The sequence below is a fragment of the Carettochelys insculpta genome, chromosome 3 (genome assembly GCF_033958435.1).
Source record: "Carettochelys insculpta isolate YL-2023 chromosome 3, ASM3395843v1, whole genome shotgun sequence".
Lineage (NCBI taxonomy): Eukaryota > Metazoa > Chordata > Testudines > Carettochelyidae > Carettochelys > Carettochelys insculpta.
In genome coordinates this window covers 39,163,900-39,181,955 of record NC_134139.1, presented here as the reverse complement: position 1 = coordinate 39,181,955, position 18,056 = coordinate 39,163,900, and the positions used below count along the sequence as shown (strand labels likewise).

Genomic DNA, 18,056 nt, shown 5'->3' with positions numbered 1-18,056 from the left:
ATCAGCTATCAGTGTATCTTACTCCGTGGGGAATTCTGCACCACTGCACATGTACAACATTTATTTCCCCCTTCAGGTCTCTTGATTTTCTGGAAAAGGGAAGCCACAAGAGCAGTCCCCACCATGCTCCCCAGCGGTATGTTTTGGTGGCCAAGGCAGCCAGCAGATAGGCAAATCATTGTGGGGCAAAAGGCAGGACTTGTGAAGAATTCCCAGAGTTCTCCTCTAGCTGCAGAAAGATGTGCATATTCTCCTCCCCACACCACTTCCTGCACCCATCATTCAGCTGAAGTGGGAGGGAGCCCTGTACTGGGAGCTCCTCACCCATCTGCCCAACCCCCATGCCTTCAGACCCCTGTACACCCAGACCCTTCCACTGAGTCTCACTCTCTGCATTTAGAATCCCACAGATGAACTCCATTCTGCCTGCACCTGAAATACCCCACTGAGCTACCCGCACCTGGATCCCCGTCCCATTGAGCCCCAACCAGCTTCACTCGGATCCCCACCCTACTTGAGCTCCTGTCCCCCAAGATCTGGGCTCCCAGCTGAATGCTTTATGCCCAGAACTCCTGCCATCTTCTACCCCTCCCCATACCCAGGAAGACCCCTCCCTGCTAAGCTTCAATCACCTTCACCTGGACCCCCATGCAAACTCCTATTACTGTTGCACTCAGAACCTCCCAACAAGTCCCTGTGCATCTGCCCACACCCAGCTCCTCCATTAAGCCATCTGCACCCAGACTGTCCCACACTGAACCCTCTCAACCCACACCTGGATCCCCCTTCACACAAAGCTCTTCCACACTTGGAGCCTGCCTTGCTCAGTCTACCAGCCTGCCCACACACGGTGGACCTAGCATGGAGGGCAGGGCCCTGGGGTGTTTCTGGGGCAGGATCAATTCTTGCACCATGTCAAAGTTAGGGGAAGCCTTATGTCCTGGGAGAGGGATGAGGCTGCAGGGTTATCTCCCACCTTTGAGCAGCCAGTGGCCTGTGCTCCCCAGTGCTGTGATGGAACCTCCACGTGTATGTGAAAAATAAAAGTTGTAGAATTTTAAAATGTTTAAAATGTTATACACAGAATTTTTATTTTTTATTTTTGGTACATAATGGACTCAGGAGTAGGAACTGAATGTCTAAATCATGCACAAACGGCATATTGAATATGAACTGCTCCATCCTACCATTAGCCAAGTTCACTAGCCAATGGTTATTGACAAATGCACATAGCACATCATTACAACCTATGCTCCAGTCAACATAATTACATATTCTCATAGTCTCTACATTCATCTCTGCCATCTTCATTCCTCTGGAGCCATAAAATTCTACCTGTCCTCCAGGAAGGGACTGAACGTTTCAATAAGGACCACTAGGCTACTCAGTGGAATCTATTGAGTAGGCCACAATCAGAAGGCTTTATTGGGAGGATAAACGGAAACACTGCTCAAAACAGGAGAGTAAGAAGAATGACAAATGTTCTCATAATGAGATGGCTAGCACTTCTCTTCCCATAATTTGCAGAAGTGTAAATCTTCTGGTCTGTCCATGAGAACAGCAGATGTGGATTGCAAGAGCAAATTCCAGAACTGTTAAATAGGGGATAGTGTCTAACTGGAAAATCAGTAGGCAAATGTAGATATCCTGAAGACAGTATCTTCTCATATTATCATAGGACCCGAGCAACATCAGGTACAACTGCTAGTAACAGAGATGCTTAGAAACATTTCCAGCAATTCTCTGTTTGAGAGCATAACTGCCATTAAAACCATGAAAAATGGGGGAAAGGAACAAGTGACCCTTTGCTTAAGGTTCTTGCACCAAAATGCTACCAGATGGAGCTTTCTCAAGTTCATAGAAGTCATTGGTATGACTGGAAGAGGCAGAGCAGAAAAAAACATGACTAAGTTTGGAAGCATATAGGATGGTCTCATTAGACATTTGGGTCTGGGTTTTTGTGGAGCTTGTGTCTTGAGTGGCTTTTCTGCTTGAGCTCAGGGACTCAACATAGGGAGACCCAGTTACATAATATCTTTGGAGAGGAGGGGAGCTTTGAACAGGAACCATTCTGTAAATCACTGTGTAAACTCAGTGGTCATTAAGCAGCATAAGATTTCTTTAATTCATAACCCATGGGGTAAAATTGCAACTGCAAGAACAATCATCTCAGCCAAAAGAATACCCTGTTTGAAACACCACGTTAAGAGTCCTTCTGAGGCTACAGAAAGTGAACATTCCACGTATTTACTGACGTTCAGTAGGAAGATAAACATGACGCTGTCATTATTTTCCATACTTATATCTGTATGTCTTGAATACTTTGGATGATGTGCAGGGAGAGCTCAAGAAAACATTTAATCACAATCTTGAATAACGACCACCTTCACCAATCCTAAAACAAAAGATCTGTTCAGCGGGGGAAATGTCATGAAACTTTTTTCCTTGTTTTTCTAACCAATTACTGAGCAGGGCATGTGTGGGGGTGGGGGACCTAGTGGCAGTGGCAGTGACGGCTCTCCCAGAAATGGCTAGGGACACCGCAGCTGCGGCGATCCCATTTTCTTTGTGGGGAGGATAGTGGACGTCCATTATTACTGATGCCCAGTAAAACGGGATCTGCTATATCGAGGATTTGCTGTATTAACCAGCCTCAGCCCCAACCTCTGCCCCCCGCCCCACACTGCTTCATGCCCAGGATTAACTCGCTTCAACATACACAGCTCCTCCGTGGATACTGCCTCCCCCAGATGCTCCCCGCCACCTTCTCCTCCTTCTCGGCAGAGCTGTGAGGCTCTGGCACGGCAGGCTTGGCTGCCCCTCCCCCCCACGTGCAGCATGGGTGTCTCCTTGCCCTGCCAGCTCTTCTCTTCCAGGGCTCCCTGCCCTGCCCTGCCTTTCTTCTTCAGGGCTCCCTTCTGCAGCTGACTGCTCAGCGGCTCTGGAAGCGGCCACTGCTTATTAAACAAAACGAAACAAAACAAAGCAAACCTAAATTCAGTTGGTTAAATAGCAGGCAACTGAATTTAGTTTTTTTGTTTAAGGAGCAGCAGCCGCTGGAGCCTCAGGAGGAGTCAGAGGCGGCAGCACTTGGAGTTGCAAGTGGCTCCTTAAAGATCCACATGCGGCTTCAGAGCCATAGGTTGCTGACCCCTGCACTATGTCTAGGCCTAGTCAAAATAAGGTATGCAATTTATTTTTAGACATCTTATTTTGAACCTGGTGCAGGCTACACTGCATTCAGAGTTGGAAATCAGTGCTTGTTTCAAGCTTCCAGGTAACCCTCATGTGACAAGGGCTACAGGAACAAAACACCATACTCAAAATACCCCTGCTATTTTGAGCTTGGTGCTTGGCCATATGGTTTCTATTTTGGGATGCAAATGTATCCTGAAAGACTGGATAGCAGGGGTCTGGCTCTAGATTAATTAGCAGCTAGCAAGAATATTAAAATGATGGATCAGATCCTTCAAGCCTGATGTTAAAACAAGGACTTAACAAACTCTACAAAAGCAAACAACATGTAAAGTGACATTAGCCGAGGGTTTTGTCAAGTGATAATAATCCTGATACATTCTATCATCTCACCCTATTCAGCAAAATCACAGAATTGCACTATTTATTCCTTTTCTGGAAGATTTCCTCATGTAGCTAAATGACTAATTTAGAGCTTACAGTAAAAAATGTGCCTTTGCTTTATTAGTTTGCTGCCTAAATATTTCAGCAAATAAAACTACAGTGAGCTCAGTTAATTAGTCACTACTTGCCATATTTACCTAATGCTAAACATTAAAACTGTTTTAGGTACCAGCAGAGAATGAAATATTGGTAATGAAAAGAGTGCATTCCTAATAACATTACAGAAACTGTGCCTCAACAAGAACAGTATTTGTTTACAATATGCACATATTGCTAAGGTTATTCTCCCTTTGTCTACCACTATTAGGTTACATTCTCTTTCTGCTTCCACTTTCCTCATACTTTTCCTCTTCTAAAAATAAAATAAAACCAAAGGAAATCATTCCATTATGCACCATTCTTCCTGAGAGAACAAACCACATATGACAGATGTTGGCCGAAGCTATGATGATGGGAGTGGTATAAGACCCTATACAGAACAGAACAAAACCCGTGTTTACACGAAAGGTTAATGACTTGTTACAGTGACTAAGGCCAGTCTGAATGGACTAGCTTTGATATTTAATCACAGACAGTTGACCCAAGACACTTAGCAACTGACAGAAAACTATGAAAACTGCTAAAATCTCAAAGATTGTGCAACATTTAGGTATTGTGCAAGTCACTGATTCATAAAAGGAAACTAATATATAATATCTGCATGGGTTACTTATTTATATTGTGATCCTACACACTGCAAACCAACTTTTGCCACTGACAAAACTTTCGATTTTACCTAACAAACCTAGTTAATATCCCTTGTGCAGAGTAACTACCAAAGGAACACTTCTATATGTTGTGTTAATCTACTCTGAATAGGGGAACTTTTTCCCGGGTCTGGTATTCAAAGAGGCATATTTCTGATTTTTAAAACCAGTATTTAATTTATTAACCATTATTGCCAAATGTTTAGCGAATGAGAAAATCAGAGCAAGCACCCAAATTATCAATTGGTTGCACAAGATGTTTAACTGATATAAATCTTCATAGATCCATTGACTTCAGAGAAGCTATCAAATTAACATCAGCTGGCACTTTAGCCATAAAATCAGGCTAGCAGTGAACTTCTGTTTAAAAAGAAACAAACCTGATTTAAGAAACAACAAAGTCACATACAGATTTGCAATTTAAACAGCCCTAGATGTCCAGTGATATACCCAGATCAATCTGCGAAGTGAACCACTCTTTCTTTGATGAAGGATTAGTTGCTGTTGGTGTGAACAATACAGCTCTTGAAAAGCTGGAGAAACCCTGCTTAATTTCAGTCATGGTTTATCTTCTCCAAAAGGTCCATCTGATAAAGCAGTAAATCCACAAAAGGAAGTACCCTCCCTTTCATGATTTTATACTGATGTAACCCTTCTGCCAGAAGGAGTCGGCAGCAACCAGGGCCAGGTTCAACATCTAGGGGTTCCTGTTCACCTATCTCACATAGAACCAGCTTGAGCTCCCACCCAGTAGCCTGGGAGATTCACACACCCCTGGGCACCTCGGAGAGGCAATGCTTCCCTACTCACAAGCACAGAGTCTGAGTGTAGAAAAGAAACTTTTAATGAAAGAGGCAGAAAAGTCATATGGCATAAGCTTGGGAAAATACCACAACCAGAGTTCATAAACAATCCTCAAGTAACTGTCCCAGCTCAAATGGACTGAGTAGTGTCCTTGGCCTCTCAGGCTCACCAGTCCAATACTGTAAACAGCTAATCCACACAATCAAACTTTCTCCATACGCTCCTTTCAAATGCCCCACTTACAACTCTGTCTAGTCCGTGCAGACCCTGACACATCACCCTGATGCATTCCCTCACTCAACCTGAGGCATTGCCACCTTTGCGCTGGTCCAGCGTTCCACTTGTCCCCTGCCAGCTGCCCCACTGGCTGCCCGCCAGTCGCTCCTGCCAGATGTCTGCTGCTTCTCCTACTGGCCGCCTGCTGGTTGCACCTGCCAGCTACCCACTGCTTCTCTCACCGGCCGGCTGCTGGTCAAGCCTCATTGCTTCACCTGCTCCCAACAGGCTTTGTTTACAAGGCATCACATATGCACACCTTTGCATTTTCATGCAAACAATTTCTGAAGGACACACTCCCCAAATCCTTCAGAAGTACTGAGCTCCTGCAGGCACATTCCTGACATCCCCCCACCCCCAGCTGAGAATTTGTTGTCCTAGCAAATCACACTTCTGATTACACCATCCACGTGAATTCCCTTCTAAGGGTCTGAGAAAACCCATTGTGGCTTCCACAAGTCCGTGCGCCAGGTGTATTACATCCTCTCCAACCACTCCATGTCCTCGTAAGTTAGTTTATTTACGGGCTTTATAATTCTATCTTGCCTATTTATTGTGGGCGTAACAGGGGCTGTGGGAGCCTTTTCTGAGGACAGGAGCAATGCGGGCCCTCCCAAGGATTCCCTTTGTACTGGCATAGGCCCCTGTATCTCTTGCTCACACAGAGGGATGTCCTGGGCATCAGTGACACCTTCGACTTGCATATCATCTCTGTCCGTTAACTGAGGTGTATCTACACATGCTTGGTTCTCCTCCAGACTGTCTGTGAATTGGACAAATTCATCACCCTAGTCTAGTCTTGTTGTGGGAGGCGGGTTTCCAGCCACAGGCCTAAACCTCTCTGCCCTGAGATTTAGCACCAAAGATGTTGAATTTTCCCCATGTTCACTTGATAGGATCTGGGTCCCATTCTAAGATGCTCCATGGAAGCCTCATCCTCTTCAGACTCACTCTCGAAGGTGCTGGGTAAGGGTATATTAGCTCCACAGTGCCCACTACCTGAGTTGGGTAGTAGATGTGGCCTTGCACTTTCTTTTCACCCAGTTCCCTTGTCATAGCCCACCTCAGAAGGGGCACCAACCAATTCTCCCACAGGCAGCAGGAGATTTCTATGTACTGTCTCCATCGGCCCTGATCCACTCAGGTTTAATCCTGTAGACAGGCAGGTCCCTAAGTCTTTCCACCGCCAGACAGGGTGTTGCCTTCCATCTATCAGCAATCTTGTGCTTGCCAGCAGCAACTAAATTTCACAGCAGAACTCTGTTCCCAGGCTGGAGCTCCTGCAGGTGCACTCTTGCATCATACCAAGTGTTTGTTACAAGCTGCGTTCTTGCGGGCAGCTGCTGTAGCAAATGCTAGGCATCCTGCAGTTTTGCGCTTAATCAGGAAACATACTGCAGATGTGTCTCATAGCTTTCCCCATCCTCTGACACCCCAAAACATAGGTTTATGGGTAATCTGGGCTCTCATCCAAACATCAGCAAATACAGGGTGACTCTGGTAGTGTTGTTCTTGGTGGCATTGTAAGCAGGTGCCAAAAATGCAACACACTGACTCCAGGCTGCCTTCAGCTCAGGGCGCAATGTCGTCAGCATATCCAATAGAGTTCTCATGCACAGCAGTGATGACTGCCCTGCACCCCCCCAACAACTTCAGCATTGGTGAAACTCCGCTATTCTTACACTGGGTAGAAGCCCATCTCCCCAACAGGGTTCTAGGCCATGCATCCCTGCAAGGAGGGGCAATCATATTGAATTTGGCTGCTAGGGCACACCACCCTGAAAGGAGCTGCAAACATATTGAATTGGACCACACAGCCCTGAGGGAGAGGGCACCTCCAGTTACTGGTCCAGGCTGCTCTAAGGATAAGGGCAATCAGGTGGACTTAGCCATAGGCTGCAACACCCTTGCCTTACCCAAGAGGGGTATGGGGTGTGCTTGCCCTGCAAGATAGGGAAAGAAAGCACATATGTATTCAGGTTGGCTAGAAGTGTCATGACATTTTCAGATACTCAACAAATCAACCACAGAAGAGTCTGTCACTGGATAAATGGACCAGAAAGCTAAACAGGACTTACCTTTGTGGTATGAAAACAGCAGCAACCAAGAGAAGTTCCTCAACCATCCCAAGAATACAAATAACCATCACTGGCAACTTCATATTAAGAAGACCTGATAGAGAATTCAGCAAATGACACAGGAATGAAAAGGATGATGTACTCTCTCACCTTTGAGAGAAAACATGATGTAATCCCAGGATTATGCAGTTTTCTCACAAGTCTTTATTGACAATGAAACACTCGGGAGGAGAGGGATAGCTCAGTGGTTTGAACATTAGCCTCCTAAACCCAGGGTTGTGAGCTCAATCCATGAGGGGGGCATTTAGAGATTGGGGCAAATAGATTAAAATATATATATATATATATATATATGTCCAGGATGGCCCTTGCTCTTCCCAAGGGCCTGGACTCCATGACCTCCAAACCTATGAGACGTGTATTTCTGCATATCTCATTGTAATGACAAAGTATTAACAGAACTACACAGATTATAGTTCCATGTAAACAGTAAACTCAGGCATTTTGGAAGGAGTAAAGTAAAAGGGATTTTTTCACAGATCCAATCAGTCAAATGAGTAAGAGAAGGCAGAAAATATTGTGGTAAACTATTTGCTGTCAATGGTTTTCAGACTTCCTTGATTGCACCCCTCTCTTTGTGTCTCTAATAGTTTTTGCCTTGCCCTCCTGCCACCCAAGTACAAAATAAAATAAAGATCAACATGCAACTCTCACTAAATATTAAAAACATTAAGACATTGATTCAAATGGAACCAGCAACCCACTGTAACAAGAGCAAAAGAAACACTGTGATTGAGGTTGATACTTAAAATTGAATTTTCATACCATGCCATAGCAAATGAATTAATTTACAGATGGAAAGGACTTTGTATAATGCTATGCAAGCATAACAGAAGTCCATCAAAATGAACAGTGTTAACTGAGGGCCTGATATGCCTGGAGGAGTCAGCTTTGTTGGAGGTGTAATTCATAGCTGTGGGTAAAATGTGCATAGTTAAGTCCCCTGCCCTCCCCAGGCTTCTCATGCACCCCACAGTACATCCTATGGCCTTTGGTTTGAGAACCTCTGGGTTCTATGAATGATGTGATACTGAAGGTTTTGTTTTGTTGATCATAGGGTGTCATTCCAGGGGGAAAGGGGCTGTATGAACAGGACAGCATGCATTTCACAGGCAGGAGGCCAACTTTCTCAGTTTGAGACCATTGATGGCAACCATGTGTTGCCGAGTATGATCATTTTCCATGGGAGTTGTGGCTAATAGGGCCTATTGTTGAACCACAAGTTCTACTGCACTGAGAACAGATGTTTCCAGGTACAACAGGAGGCTGTTGACAATGACAGAAAGCTAGTCTTTCCTTCCTCCTGTGCCTCTTGTCCTCCTCACCTTGTTGCTGGCAAGTTGAGAATACAGGGGACCATCACGTAGGACGTCCCTCCATTTGAGCAATCATGGGCAAGAGTCTCCCATGTGTCAATATGAATGCTGTACTTTAATTTATCCTTCAGCAAGTCCTTGTAATGCTGCCATTGGCCTCCTACATTGTGATACCCTTCTTTCAGCTGAGAGGCCAAGACCTGTTTTGAGAGGCAATGGTCTTGCATCCGGAAAATGTGACCCGTCCAGCGGAGTTGCTGATGGATGATCATTGCTTCGCTACAGATGGTATTTGCTTCTCCAGAATACTAATGTTGATGCATCTCTCTTTCCGTTTGATCTTCAAGATCTTGTGGAGGCAGTGTTGGTGATGCTTCTCAAGGACTTTCAGTTGATGTCTGTAGGTTGCCAGTATTTCAGATCCTGGTTCTCAGTCTTCCCCTGGAGGAGATAGGACAGTGACTGGATTGTCTCTGCAGCAAGGTACAAGTTTGCTGCCTCCAGGCCCTGCAGAGACTGGCACATCTACTTCGACCACTGCTGGTGGCTCTGATATGGCCAGCAGCTCTTTTTTTTTACGCTTACATCTGACGGGTCTTTCATGAGCCCTCTTTGAGCTGTCAGAGTTCTACCAGCATCTCTTCCAGACTTGGAAGCTGCTTTTGATGAATAGATCCTTTGTGGCCTCCAAGGGGATGAACTTCCTTGCAAAGCCTCTGCTTCATAACTCCCATCTTCATGTACAGGCAGGAGAACCCCCAGTCAGTGTGCTGGAGGCTGGTCCTGGCAGAAATCACCAGGATCGCAGACCTCCTAGATTATGATGGGGGAGGGATGATTGGGTGGATCCCCAAGTGCTTGGGTTTACCTGTCTGTTGGCTTCCCAAAGCACCTAAAACATACTGCTGGGGATGGCTGCATGAGTGCTCTTGTGGCTTCCCTTTGCTTCCCCATTCAAAAGCCAGTTTTCTGTGGGGAAGCAAAGAAATCGGTGGGGGACATACATTCTGTACATGTGCAGTGGTGCGGAATTCCCCAGGAACAGGTTCAACTGGTAACAGTAGATCGGAATAGAGTAGTATGCCTTTAAACTAGTTTGTGACAGCACTTGAGTTGTGTTCATGGCTTAGGACCTGTCTTCCCCTTTAACTGGGGGGTACTAAATTTCCACCCCCTCCATCCTAGGCCCCACCCTTGCCCGGCCTCTTTCTTCCCCTGCTCCATCCACACCTGTCTCTGCCCCCATCTCCTCCCTTCTTCCAAGCCACTGTCCCACATCTTCCCACTTTCACCCTGAAGAGTGCTGCATCCCTTCTCCCGCCCTGCCCCCCCCCCCAAGCATCCTGAATCTTGTGAAACGGCAGCTTAGAGTGTTCAGGAGGTGCTGGGATGGAAGGGGAGGAGTTGACCAGCAGGACCACCAGCTTGCAAGAGATGCTGGTGGGGAGTCTGGCTGCTGGTGGATGGCTGAGCACATGCTAATTTTCCCCCATGCTTGTGCCAGCCCCAGAGCGCCCACAGAATCAGTGTCTATGGTTCACTGTTTTTCTCTATTTTAGAAACTTTTGTAAATGGTTCAGAGCAGCTGTATACATTAAACTAGGAATTGTATGTTTGTGTGTGTATTTTTATATATATATATATATATATATATATAAATATAATATAATATACACACACACACAATTATTTGGTAGCTAATAGTCCCAAGTAATGCTGTTTTTCTACTTTTCTTGTGCAATTAACAAAAGACACATTAATCATACTAAATATTTCTATACCTGTAACACTATTAAAGGAATTTCACTAAACAGACATTTTGGCCCTTAATTCATCTAAAAAGGAACATTCCTATAGACTTCTTCTGTAACTTCTGTGACATCATTACAGAAAGATTTCCAACAAAGTGCTTTTTTATTGGTATTTACATGCATATTGTATGTGAACCATCAAAGGAAACACAAAACAAAAATTGGAGTATTTGTCAAACCAGAAATAAAGGTTTACCCCTGGGAATGGCCTATCCTTCTTTGTTCCTAATGCAATAATGGTCACAGGGATGTGTCTTTCAAGGTGACACGAAATATACTGGGCCATGTACCGTCTGTTAAATGCCAGCTCCTTTTTAAAATCTGTTGGGGTGTGTATAAGGTGACCATATCTCCCCCAGCCAAATATGGGACACAAGGAATGACCCCTGTCCCAACCAAAACAGGATGGATGGTCACCCTATCTAGGGCACTGAGAACAGGGCTGCCGCCCCGCCAGTGAAGCTCCTGGCTTCCCCAAGATGTGGGTGGCAGCCCGCACCGCCACACAGTCCAGCTCCCAGCTGCTCCAGCTGGGGGAAGCCAGGTGGCTCTGGCTCCAACCCCAGTGCAGCCCTGGTTCACTCATCTCCGGCTCAATGCCCCCGCGGTTCCCATTCCAACCTCTGTGACTCTGGCTCCAGCTCCTGCTCCAACCTCCGCAACGCTGGACCCTGCTCCAACCCCTGCTGCCCAGACCCCGGATCCAACCCCACTGAAGCCCCAGTTCACCTCCCTTGCAGCTCCAGCCCAAATCCCTGCAGCCCTACTAAACCCCCGCCCCAGGCTCAGCTCCAGCCCCCATTGGGGGAAGTTAGGAGGCAGCTGAGCCACCATGAGGTTTGGCTCCCAGCTCCCCCAGGTACAGGAAGCTGGGCGGCTGTGCCACGGGTCCAGTTGCTGGCTCCCCCAGCTGGGGCAAGCCAGTGAACCCTGTGAAATACAGGGCAATTAGCCCCTTTTGCAAAATAAATCAGGATGCCAGAATGGCGCCCAAAATACAGGACTGTCCTGCTGAAAATGGGATGGATGGTCACCGAGCTGTGCACCATATTGCCCTGAAACAAAGCTGTAGGTTGGTGAGTGGCATGTCCCATGACCCCAGAATGTGCTGAAGACAAGCTGTGCCTGGGGTGTTCCACGACACAGTTTGTCACCCACAGTCTGTCAAATCCCAGTTTCTTATTCAAGCTGTCCATACAGGTGCGGGAGAAGGGTGGACTGTGCAGGACACTGTGCAGGAACCAAGGCAGAGAGTGGCACGTCCCAGCTCCTCCAGATCCCCCACATATGGCTCTGGGAACATGTCACTGGGGTGGCCTGAGTGACACATTATACCACACCCAGCTCTTTGATCATTTAGGCTACGTCTACACTACAAGTTCAATTTTTTAACCTTATTCTTATGAATTTGAATTTGTGTCCACAAACCTTGAAATTTGACCCATCGTTCTTCTCATCACGTTTCTACATCCCCTTTGCCCTATGCAAGTTCTACAGTGTGAGCAGTGCATTATGGTACCTATCCCACAGCGCCTTAGCCCTGGTTGCTTGTGGATGTTTCATTTTAGAATTCCAGAATGCAAAGCTCTGTCCCAGAATTCAGAGCACCCACTACCAGAATTCAGCCCTCCCACAAACCCACCTGGGTTCCCTGTGACATGTGTCCGCTGTAGATCTTGGTGTAGCTGCAGGCAGCTGTGCCTTCAGCCCTCCCACTAACCTGTCTGGGTTCCCTGTGCCACATGTCCTCTGCAGACACTGGTGTAGTGGCAGGCAGCTGTGCTATCAGCCTTGTCCACCCTGCCCAGTTCCATCGGCTGCACGTCCATTGGCGCAGTGATGGGCAGCTGTGACTTCAGCTCTCCCCCAAACCTGCCTGGGTTCCCTGTGCTGCGCATCCTCTGAAGACGTTGATGTAGTGGTGGGCATCTGTGCTATCAACCCTGTCCACCCCTACCCAGTTCCATCAGACATGCATCCAGACCTTTATATTTGCAGGCCTGTGTGGTGCAGAATTCAAATACAAATTCTAATTCAATCAAAAATTCATGGGCTGCCTGTGACCTTCCTGCGCACCTGGATGGAGAGCAGCAGAGAAGGAAGAGGCCATCCATGGAGGGTCACTGTATAGCTTTGTTGGATACATACGAGACACTTCTGGAGGCTAATAAATCTGAATTAAAGACGTGTGTGCAAAATAACCTGGTGACCCCTCAGTGACCGGCCACGCTCAGGCACGTTAGGGTGAATTGCATGGGCACTTGAACAACATGGTGAGATACATGGGATGGAGGCAGGGTACAGAGACCCTTTTAAAATACTATAAAGAAATATGCCTCAGCACAAAATGGCTAAAACATTAACCCCAGGACAAGAACTGAGGAACCAAGTAAATTGGGCAAGTCTAAACCAGTTAGCACTAGGATTTACTGGATTGCATGCAGCCTGCATTAACAGCAGTATGTCACTTCAGCAGCATCCACATCGTCTCGGCCTAAATTGAAAAACAGGAAAGACCATGGCCTCTGACCCATCAGCCCAGAGGAGCCAGCTGTGTACCTTAAAAAGGGAAAAAATAAGTATGAGATATATAGTTGTGTAAAATGGGGAGGGGGACTGAGGGGGGCTGAAAGTGAAGAGAAACAGAAGCAACCAGGCTGTGATGTGTCAGGCCTCGGGTAGAGCCAGCAAATGGCAGGATTATAAAGGGGGGCTACAACGTAAGGAGGAAGACGAACTCCCCAATCCTGGAGAGACTGGATGCTGTCTGCAACAGCACCTGATCACCCTTCGCCGCTCCTCCCGCCTGCTCACGAGTTAGATAGAGTAGGGTGTGAATACCTAATGGTACCATGAAAATCTGTATTAGTAGTATAGTTAGCTGAAGTAACATGATGCAATCGTGTGTCTTATTCCTGTATCTGCTTAACTATGTAAGTATATGCTCTCAGTAAATGCTCTCATTAACTCTATTTGTATTCTGTCTGTTTGTATCCTGTCCTGTGGCAAGTCTGTCTACATGTTGATGTGTTTATGTTCTAGTTTCATGAGCCTGTAAGAGTCATGTGTAAGGCTGAGGCAAAGATGCCCCAGAACCCCCAAAAGGGCTTTGACCCAATGACTGGGAAGTTCTGAAAGCAAGCTGCCTCAGCTGGGAAGTGTGATCTGCTGAGCCTCCGTGCTCTACAGGACAGAGTGTCGTTTGTGTCTGTATGTCATACCCTCCTATTAACCCTTAAGTAGTCCCATCCCCTGAAACTTGAAACTCACACTTCTTGGGGATAGATAACAGCTCTTAGAAATTGGGATAGATAACAGCCAATGAATTCCACCAACCTGTGGGTTGTTTTAGCTAACTACTGGGAGTTAGAAAAAACCCAGGGGGTGCTTCTCTTTCTTTTGGGCATAATCCTATTCCTTCTGTTAGTAGTGTGGTGTAAACCATCGCTATAACTACACCAGTTTCGTAATAGCAGAATCAATCTCAGTGGTGAGAGTCATCACCGAGAAGCAGCCCTCCTTTTTTCCCAGTGCAACAATCCACTCACCTCCACCCTTATTTAGGACTTGGAGCACAGGTTATTTGCTCCTCAACATGGTGCTTCCACGCTAGTCTTTATTCAAACTTTTAAATTACAATCTGAGGCTATACCCATCTGGTAATACCAACATTTTGTTATCGGTATCTGGGCTCACTAATTCGAGCTAATGATATTTACAGTGAAGTCAATGATGTTTTAATATCCAGCTAACTCCTCTAAATTCGATTTTATCTTGTAGTGTAGACACAGCCTGACTTTGTTGCCCAGAGCTGCAGTGCAAGGCGATTGTGGACGATCCCACCCTGATGTCTTCTGACTAGCTTCAACCTGGTCAGACATGCCTGGGTGCAACAGTGCAGTGATTTGAGCATTAGCCAGGGTTTTGAGTTCAATCCTTGAGGAGGCCAAGAGGTTTGGGGCAAATAAATAGGGGGGGAAAATCTGATGCTTGGTCCTGCCAAGAGGGCAGGGGACTGGCCTCCATGATTTCCTGAGGTCCCTTCCAGCTCTAGGGTGGGTGTGTGTGTAACCTGGGAGAGGGGGTGAGGACCCTAGGCCAGCCAATTGCTGTGCAGCGCCCTGGGCCAGGGAGAGCAGGCGATGCGCAGGCAGTGCCTTCCTGGGAGACGGTCCTGAGGCAGCGAGAAGCACCCGGGTGCAGGACGCGGAGCGTGACTCCAGCCGTGTCCTGCGATTACTGCTGGCGGCTCAGCCGGGCTCTGGCTGCCGGGCAGGGGCTGCTGGGGACAAAGGCAGCTCAGAGGAGCCTGCCCAGCTGACAGCCTCGCGGACCTCACCTGCCGAGCGGGGGCAAATCGCCGTGAAGAGGCAGCGGGGATAAATAGATGCGGGCGGCGCCTCCCCGCGGCCAGCCCCGGCCCGGCAGCATGGAGCCCCTAGCGGCGGTGGCGGGCGAGGAGCTGCTGCCGCGGCCCTGCTGCAATGGCGACAGCGAGCTGCCCGCCGAGAGGCGCCGGGCCCCGGGGCAGTGCCGCGGCGAGCTGCCGGCGCTGGAGGCTGCCTACCTGAGCATCCTGAAGGGGCTGGGGGAGAACCCGGCCAGGCAGGGGGGGGCTGCTGCTCACACCCCGGCGGGCCGCCAAGGCCATGCAGCTCCTCACCAAAGGCTACCGAGAGACCACAGGAGGTGAGTGCCGGCGCCCTTCCTCCGCCGCTGCTGCCCTGTCTTCCGCCCACAGGGGGCGGCATAGCTCGGCCTAGAGCCCGGCCAGCTCGCCCGCCGCCCAGGCTCTCCCGGAGCGGGGAACCGGGCGCCGGGGTCACAGCCAGCCCCAGCTCAGTGAGGGTTAGCACAGCTGGTCCTCCAAAAAGAGGACACCCCGGAGCGGGAGTGTATCTGTAGGAGTATCTGCCCACGCGCCTTGCCTTAATGTCCAGTAGGGACTGGAAGAGCTTACGGCAGTGGTTCTCAACCTTTCCTGCAGCCTGCACCCCTGTGGGTCTCACAATATGTTCTCGCCCCCCCCTTATCAAAATTCACAAATGGTGATGGGGAGGGGCCTATGCACTTTTAAATGCATTTTAAATATATGTAAACTAGTGTTGTTATTACTCACCACAAGTAATAGAGTTAAAAACTTGAAAATAAATTTTTTGTTTGCATATTACAGTAATTGTTAAAAAAAATGAAGTTAACAAATACATAGGTCTGATGAACGGTTGTATGTAGGTGCCTGTGCCTAATTTGTGTTAGTGATGACTTGACTTCTAAAAATATCTGGCATGGCTTGTAAGCCCAGGAAGGGCATCACCTGTACACCACAGGTTAAGAACCACTGCTTTAACACAAGGTGAGTGGGCAGATACTGAGACAGATACTCTCCAGCTCAGGAGCGTGTCCTCTGTTTTTGAAAATTCAAATAGGGTAACCCATGATTAGAGGTTCCCAACCTTTTCACTAGCATGGACTTCCAATCACCCACCCAGCTGTCCATAGACCGCCCCCATCAAAGCCAGTTTTAGCCACTGTGTACACTTCATTAAATGAGAAAGCAAACCACACCATACATTTTTGGACAGCAATTAGTTATGTTATTGGAAGATATTTAATTTAAAATAACTTTGCAATTTATTTAAAATTTTTTTCTTTGATAATTTTTCTTTCTTTCTTTTTTTTTTTTTTGCAGACCCCCTGCAATACCCTCGCAGACACCCCACCCCAGGGTCTGTGTACCCCAGGTTGAGAACCACTGCCTTAGATGTGAAGGAGTGGGTCTGTTCCACAAAAGCGCATCACCTAATACATTATTTTGTTAGTCTTTAAAGTGCTACATGACTGGTTTTTTGTTTTGATAGAATACAGGCTAACATGGCTATCTCTCTGTCACTGCCTTAGGTAGGTCAGGTAAGTAGCTAGCACATTTCAAGGGATCATTGGAGTTGAAGGCATGGGGCAAGGAAGACACCTCTGTCTGGGGGTGGGGCTGGAAGGGTTTGTGTGTTGCAGATTGTTGTAATAAGCCATAGATCCAATAGGTCTATAGCTGTCCTCAGAGGAAACCTGCCTAATGCTCATAAAAAAGGGAACCTGACAGTTCAAAATTCATCATTCTGCTAGACACTGAAAGTCAACGACTGAAAAGAGACTTATGACTTACAACAGCCTATAACCTGGTAACAGTTCCCTCCTGCCTAGGGGCTTCCCTGAGCTAAAGGGTTAATGGACTACCTTACTGGCCCCTTGAAATATGTGCTAACTACTCATGCTAAACAATCTGTTCCATCCGGTATTTAGCTGTGACATTGTGAGTAAGTTTCCCAGTTATGAAGAAGAGCTCTGTGTAAGCTCCAAAGCTTGTCTCTTTTACTGTAAGTTGGTCCAAAGATATTACCTCACCCACCTTATCTCTCTGATCTGTGATAGAATAGCATGTCATTTTTCACTGCGTTAAAGTGGCAAATTCCAAGTTTCCCAGAATGTGCTTTTTGGCTTTGCCTTTAACAGGCTTCATCTTTGTAAATCTTCAAAACTCTTCCTGTCTTATAGACTTGACCATACGAAGTGTCCAATCAGTGAAATATGATCCAAGTAAGGGGAATTAAAAACAGGGAAACTTTTCCAGTTTATGCTTTATCTTTATGATGCTTATCATATGTATAAATGGTAAGTGGGGCAGGGCAGAAGGGAGAAGTATTTTTCAAATTAATGCATTTGAACACAGTCAGATGCATCATTCATAGAAAAGTAATTTGTCATTTTGTGCTGTTGGTGCAAAGCCAAGCACAATGGAGTCCTTGTCCAGGCTGGGTCTCCTTTGCACTGTCTTGGTGCAATTAACAGGAAACAAGATATTCATGTTGAGCATCAGTGGAAAAGGTGGAGGAGGGAGTCAAATGTCAGCAGGCTCAGTGGGTGTGTGTGGATTATTCCTGGAAGCATATTAGTATAGTGTAAACTTACCTTTGCTACTTTAATTTGTAAAATAAGGCCCTGAGCTTGCAAATATTTATGGGGGCTTTCAAATAGGTTTATTGTTACTGTTTCTAGAAATAGAGATTTGTTATACGAACACTTAACATCAAGGAGTAAGAATCCATTTCAGTGTTACATTTCAGGGATTTTTATCCTGAATTTTTTATTTTTCCACTCTTCACATTTTATATTAGTTATAATTCACCCCTGCCCCCCACATTCGTATTTTTCTGATGCTTATTCTCTATTTTAATATCCACAATAGGAGATGATCTCTGAGATGACACCTTTTTCTGTTCTTCATTGTTTACACTTTTCTCTTTCAAAGGAAAATAAATACGTACAGGTCAA

General features: G+C 46.7%; 1 protein-coding gene and 1 long non-coding RNA gene across 2 annotated transcripts in view; one reads left to right on the top strand and one right to left on the bottom strand.

The window, feature by feature from the left end:
- Positions 1 to 1,130: 1,130 nt before the first annotated feature.
- Positions 1,131 to 15,608, bottom strand: LOC142010964 (uncharacterized). The gene is made up of 3 exons (XR_012644925.1): positions 15,298 to 15,608; positions 7,544 to 7,637; positions 1,131 to 2,395 (listed from the first exon to the last, which is right to left on the bottom strand). It is a non-coding gene; the product is annotated as an uncharacterized LOC142010964 (long non-coding RNA).
- The window catches only part of LOC142010963 (GTP cyclohydrolase 1-like), a 23,590-nt gene continuing 20,284 nt past the window's right edge, over positions 14,751 to 18,056 (top strand). Inside the window, 1 exon segment of the mRNA XM_074989650.1 lies at positions 14,751 to 15,419. Coding sequence (XP_074845751.1) covers positions 15,380 to 15,419 — 40 coding nt within the window. The 5' untranslated portion in view covers positions 14,751 to 15,379.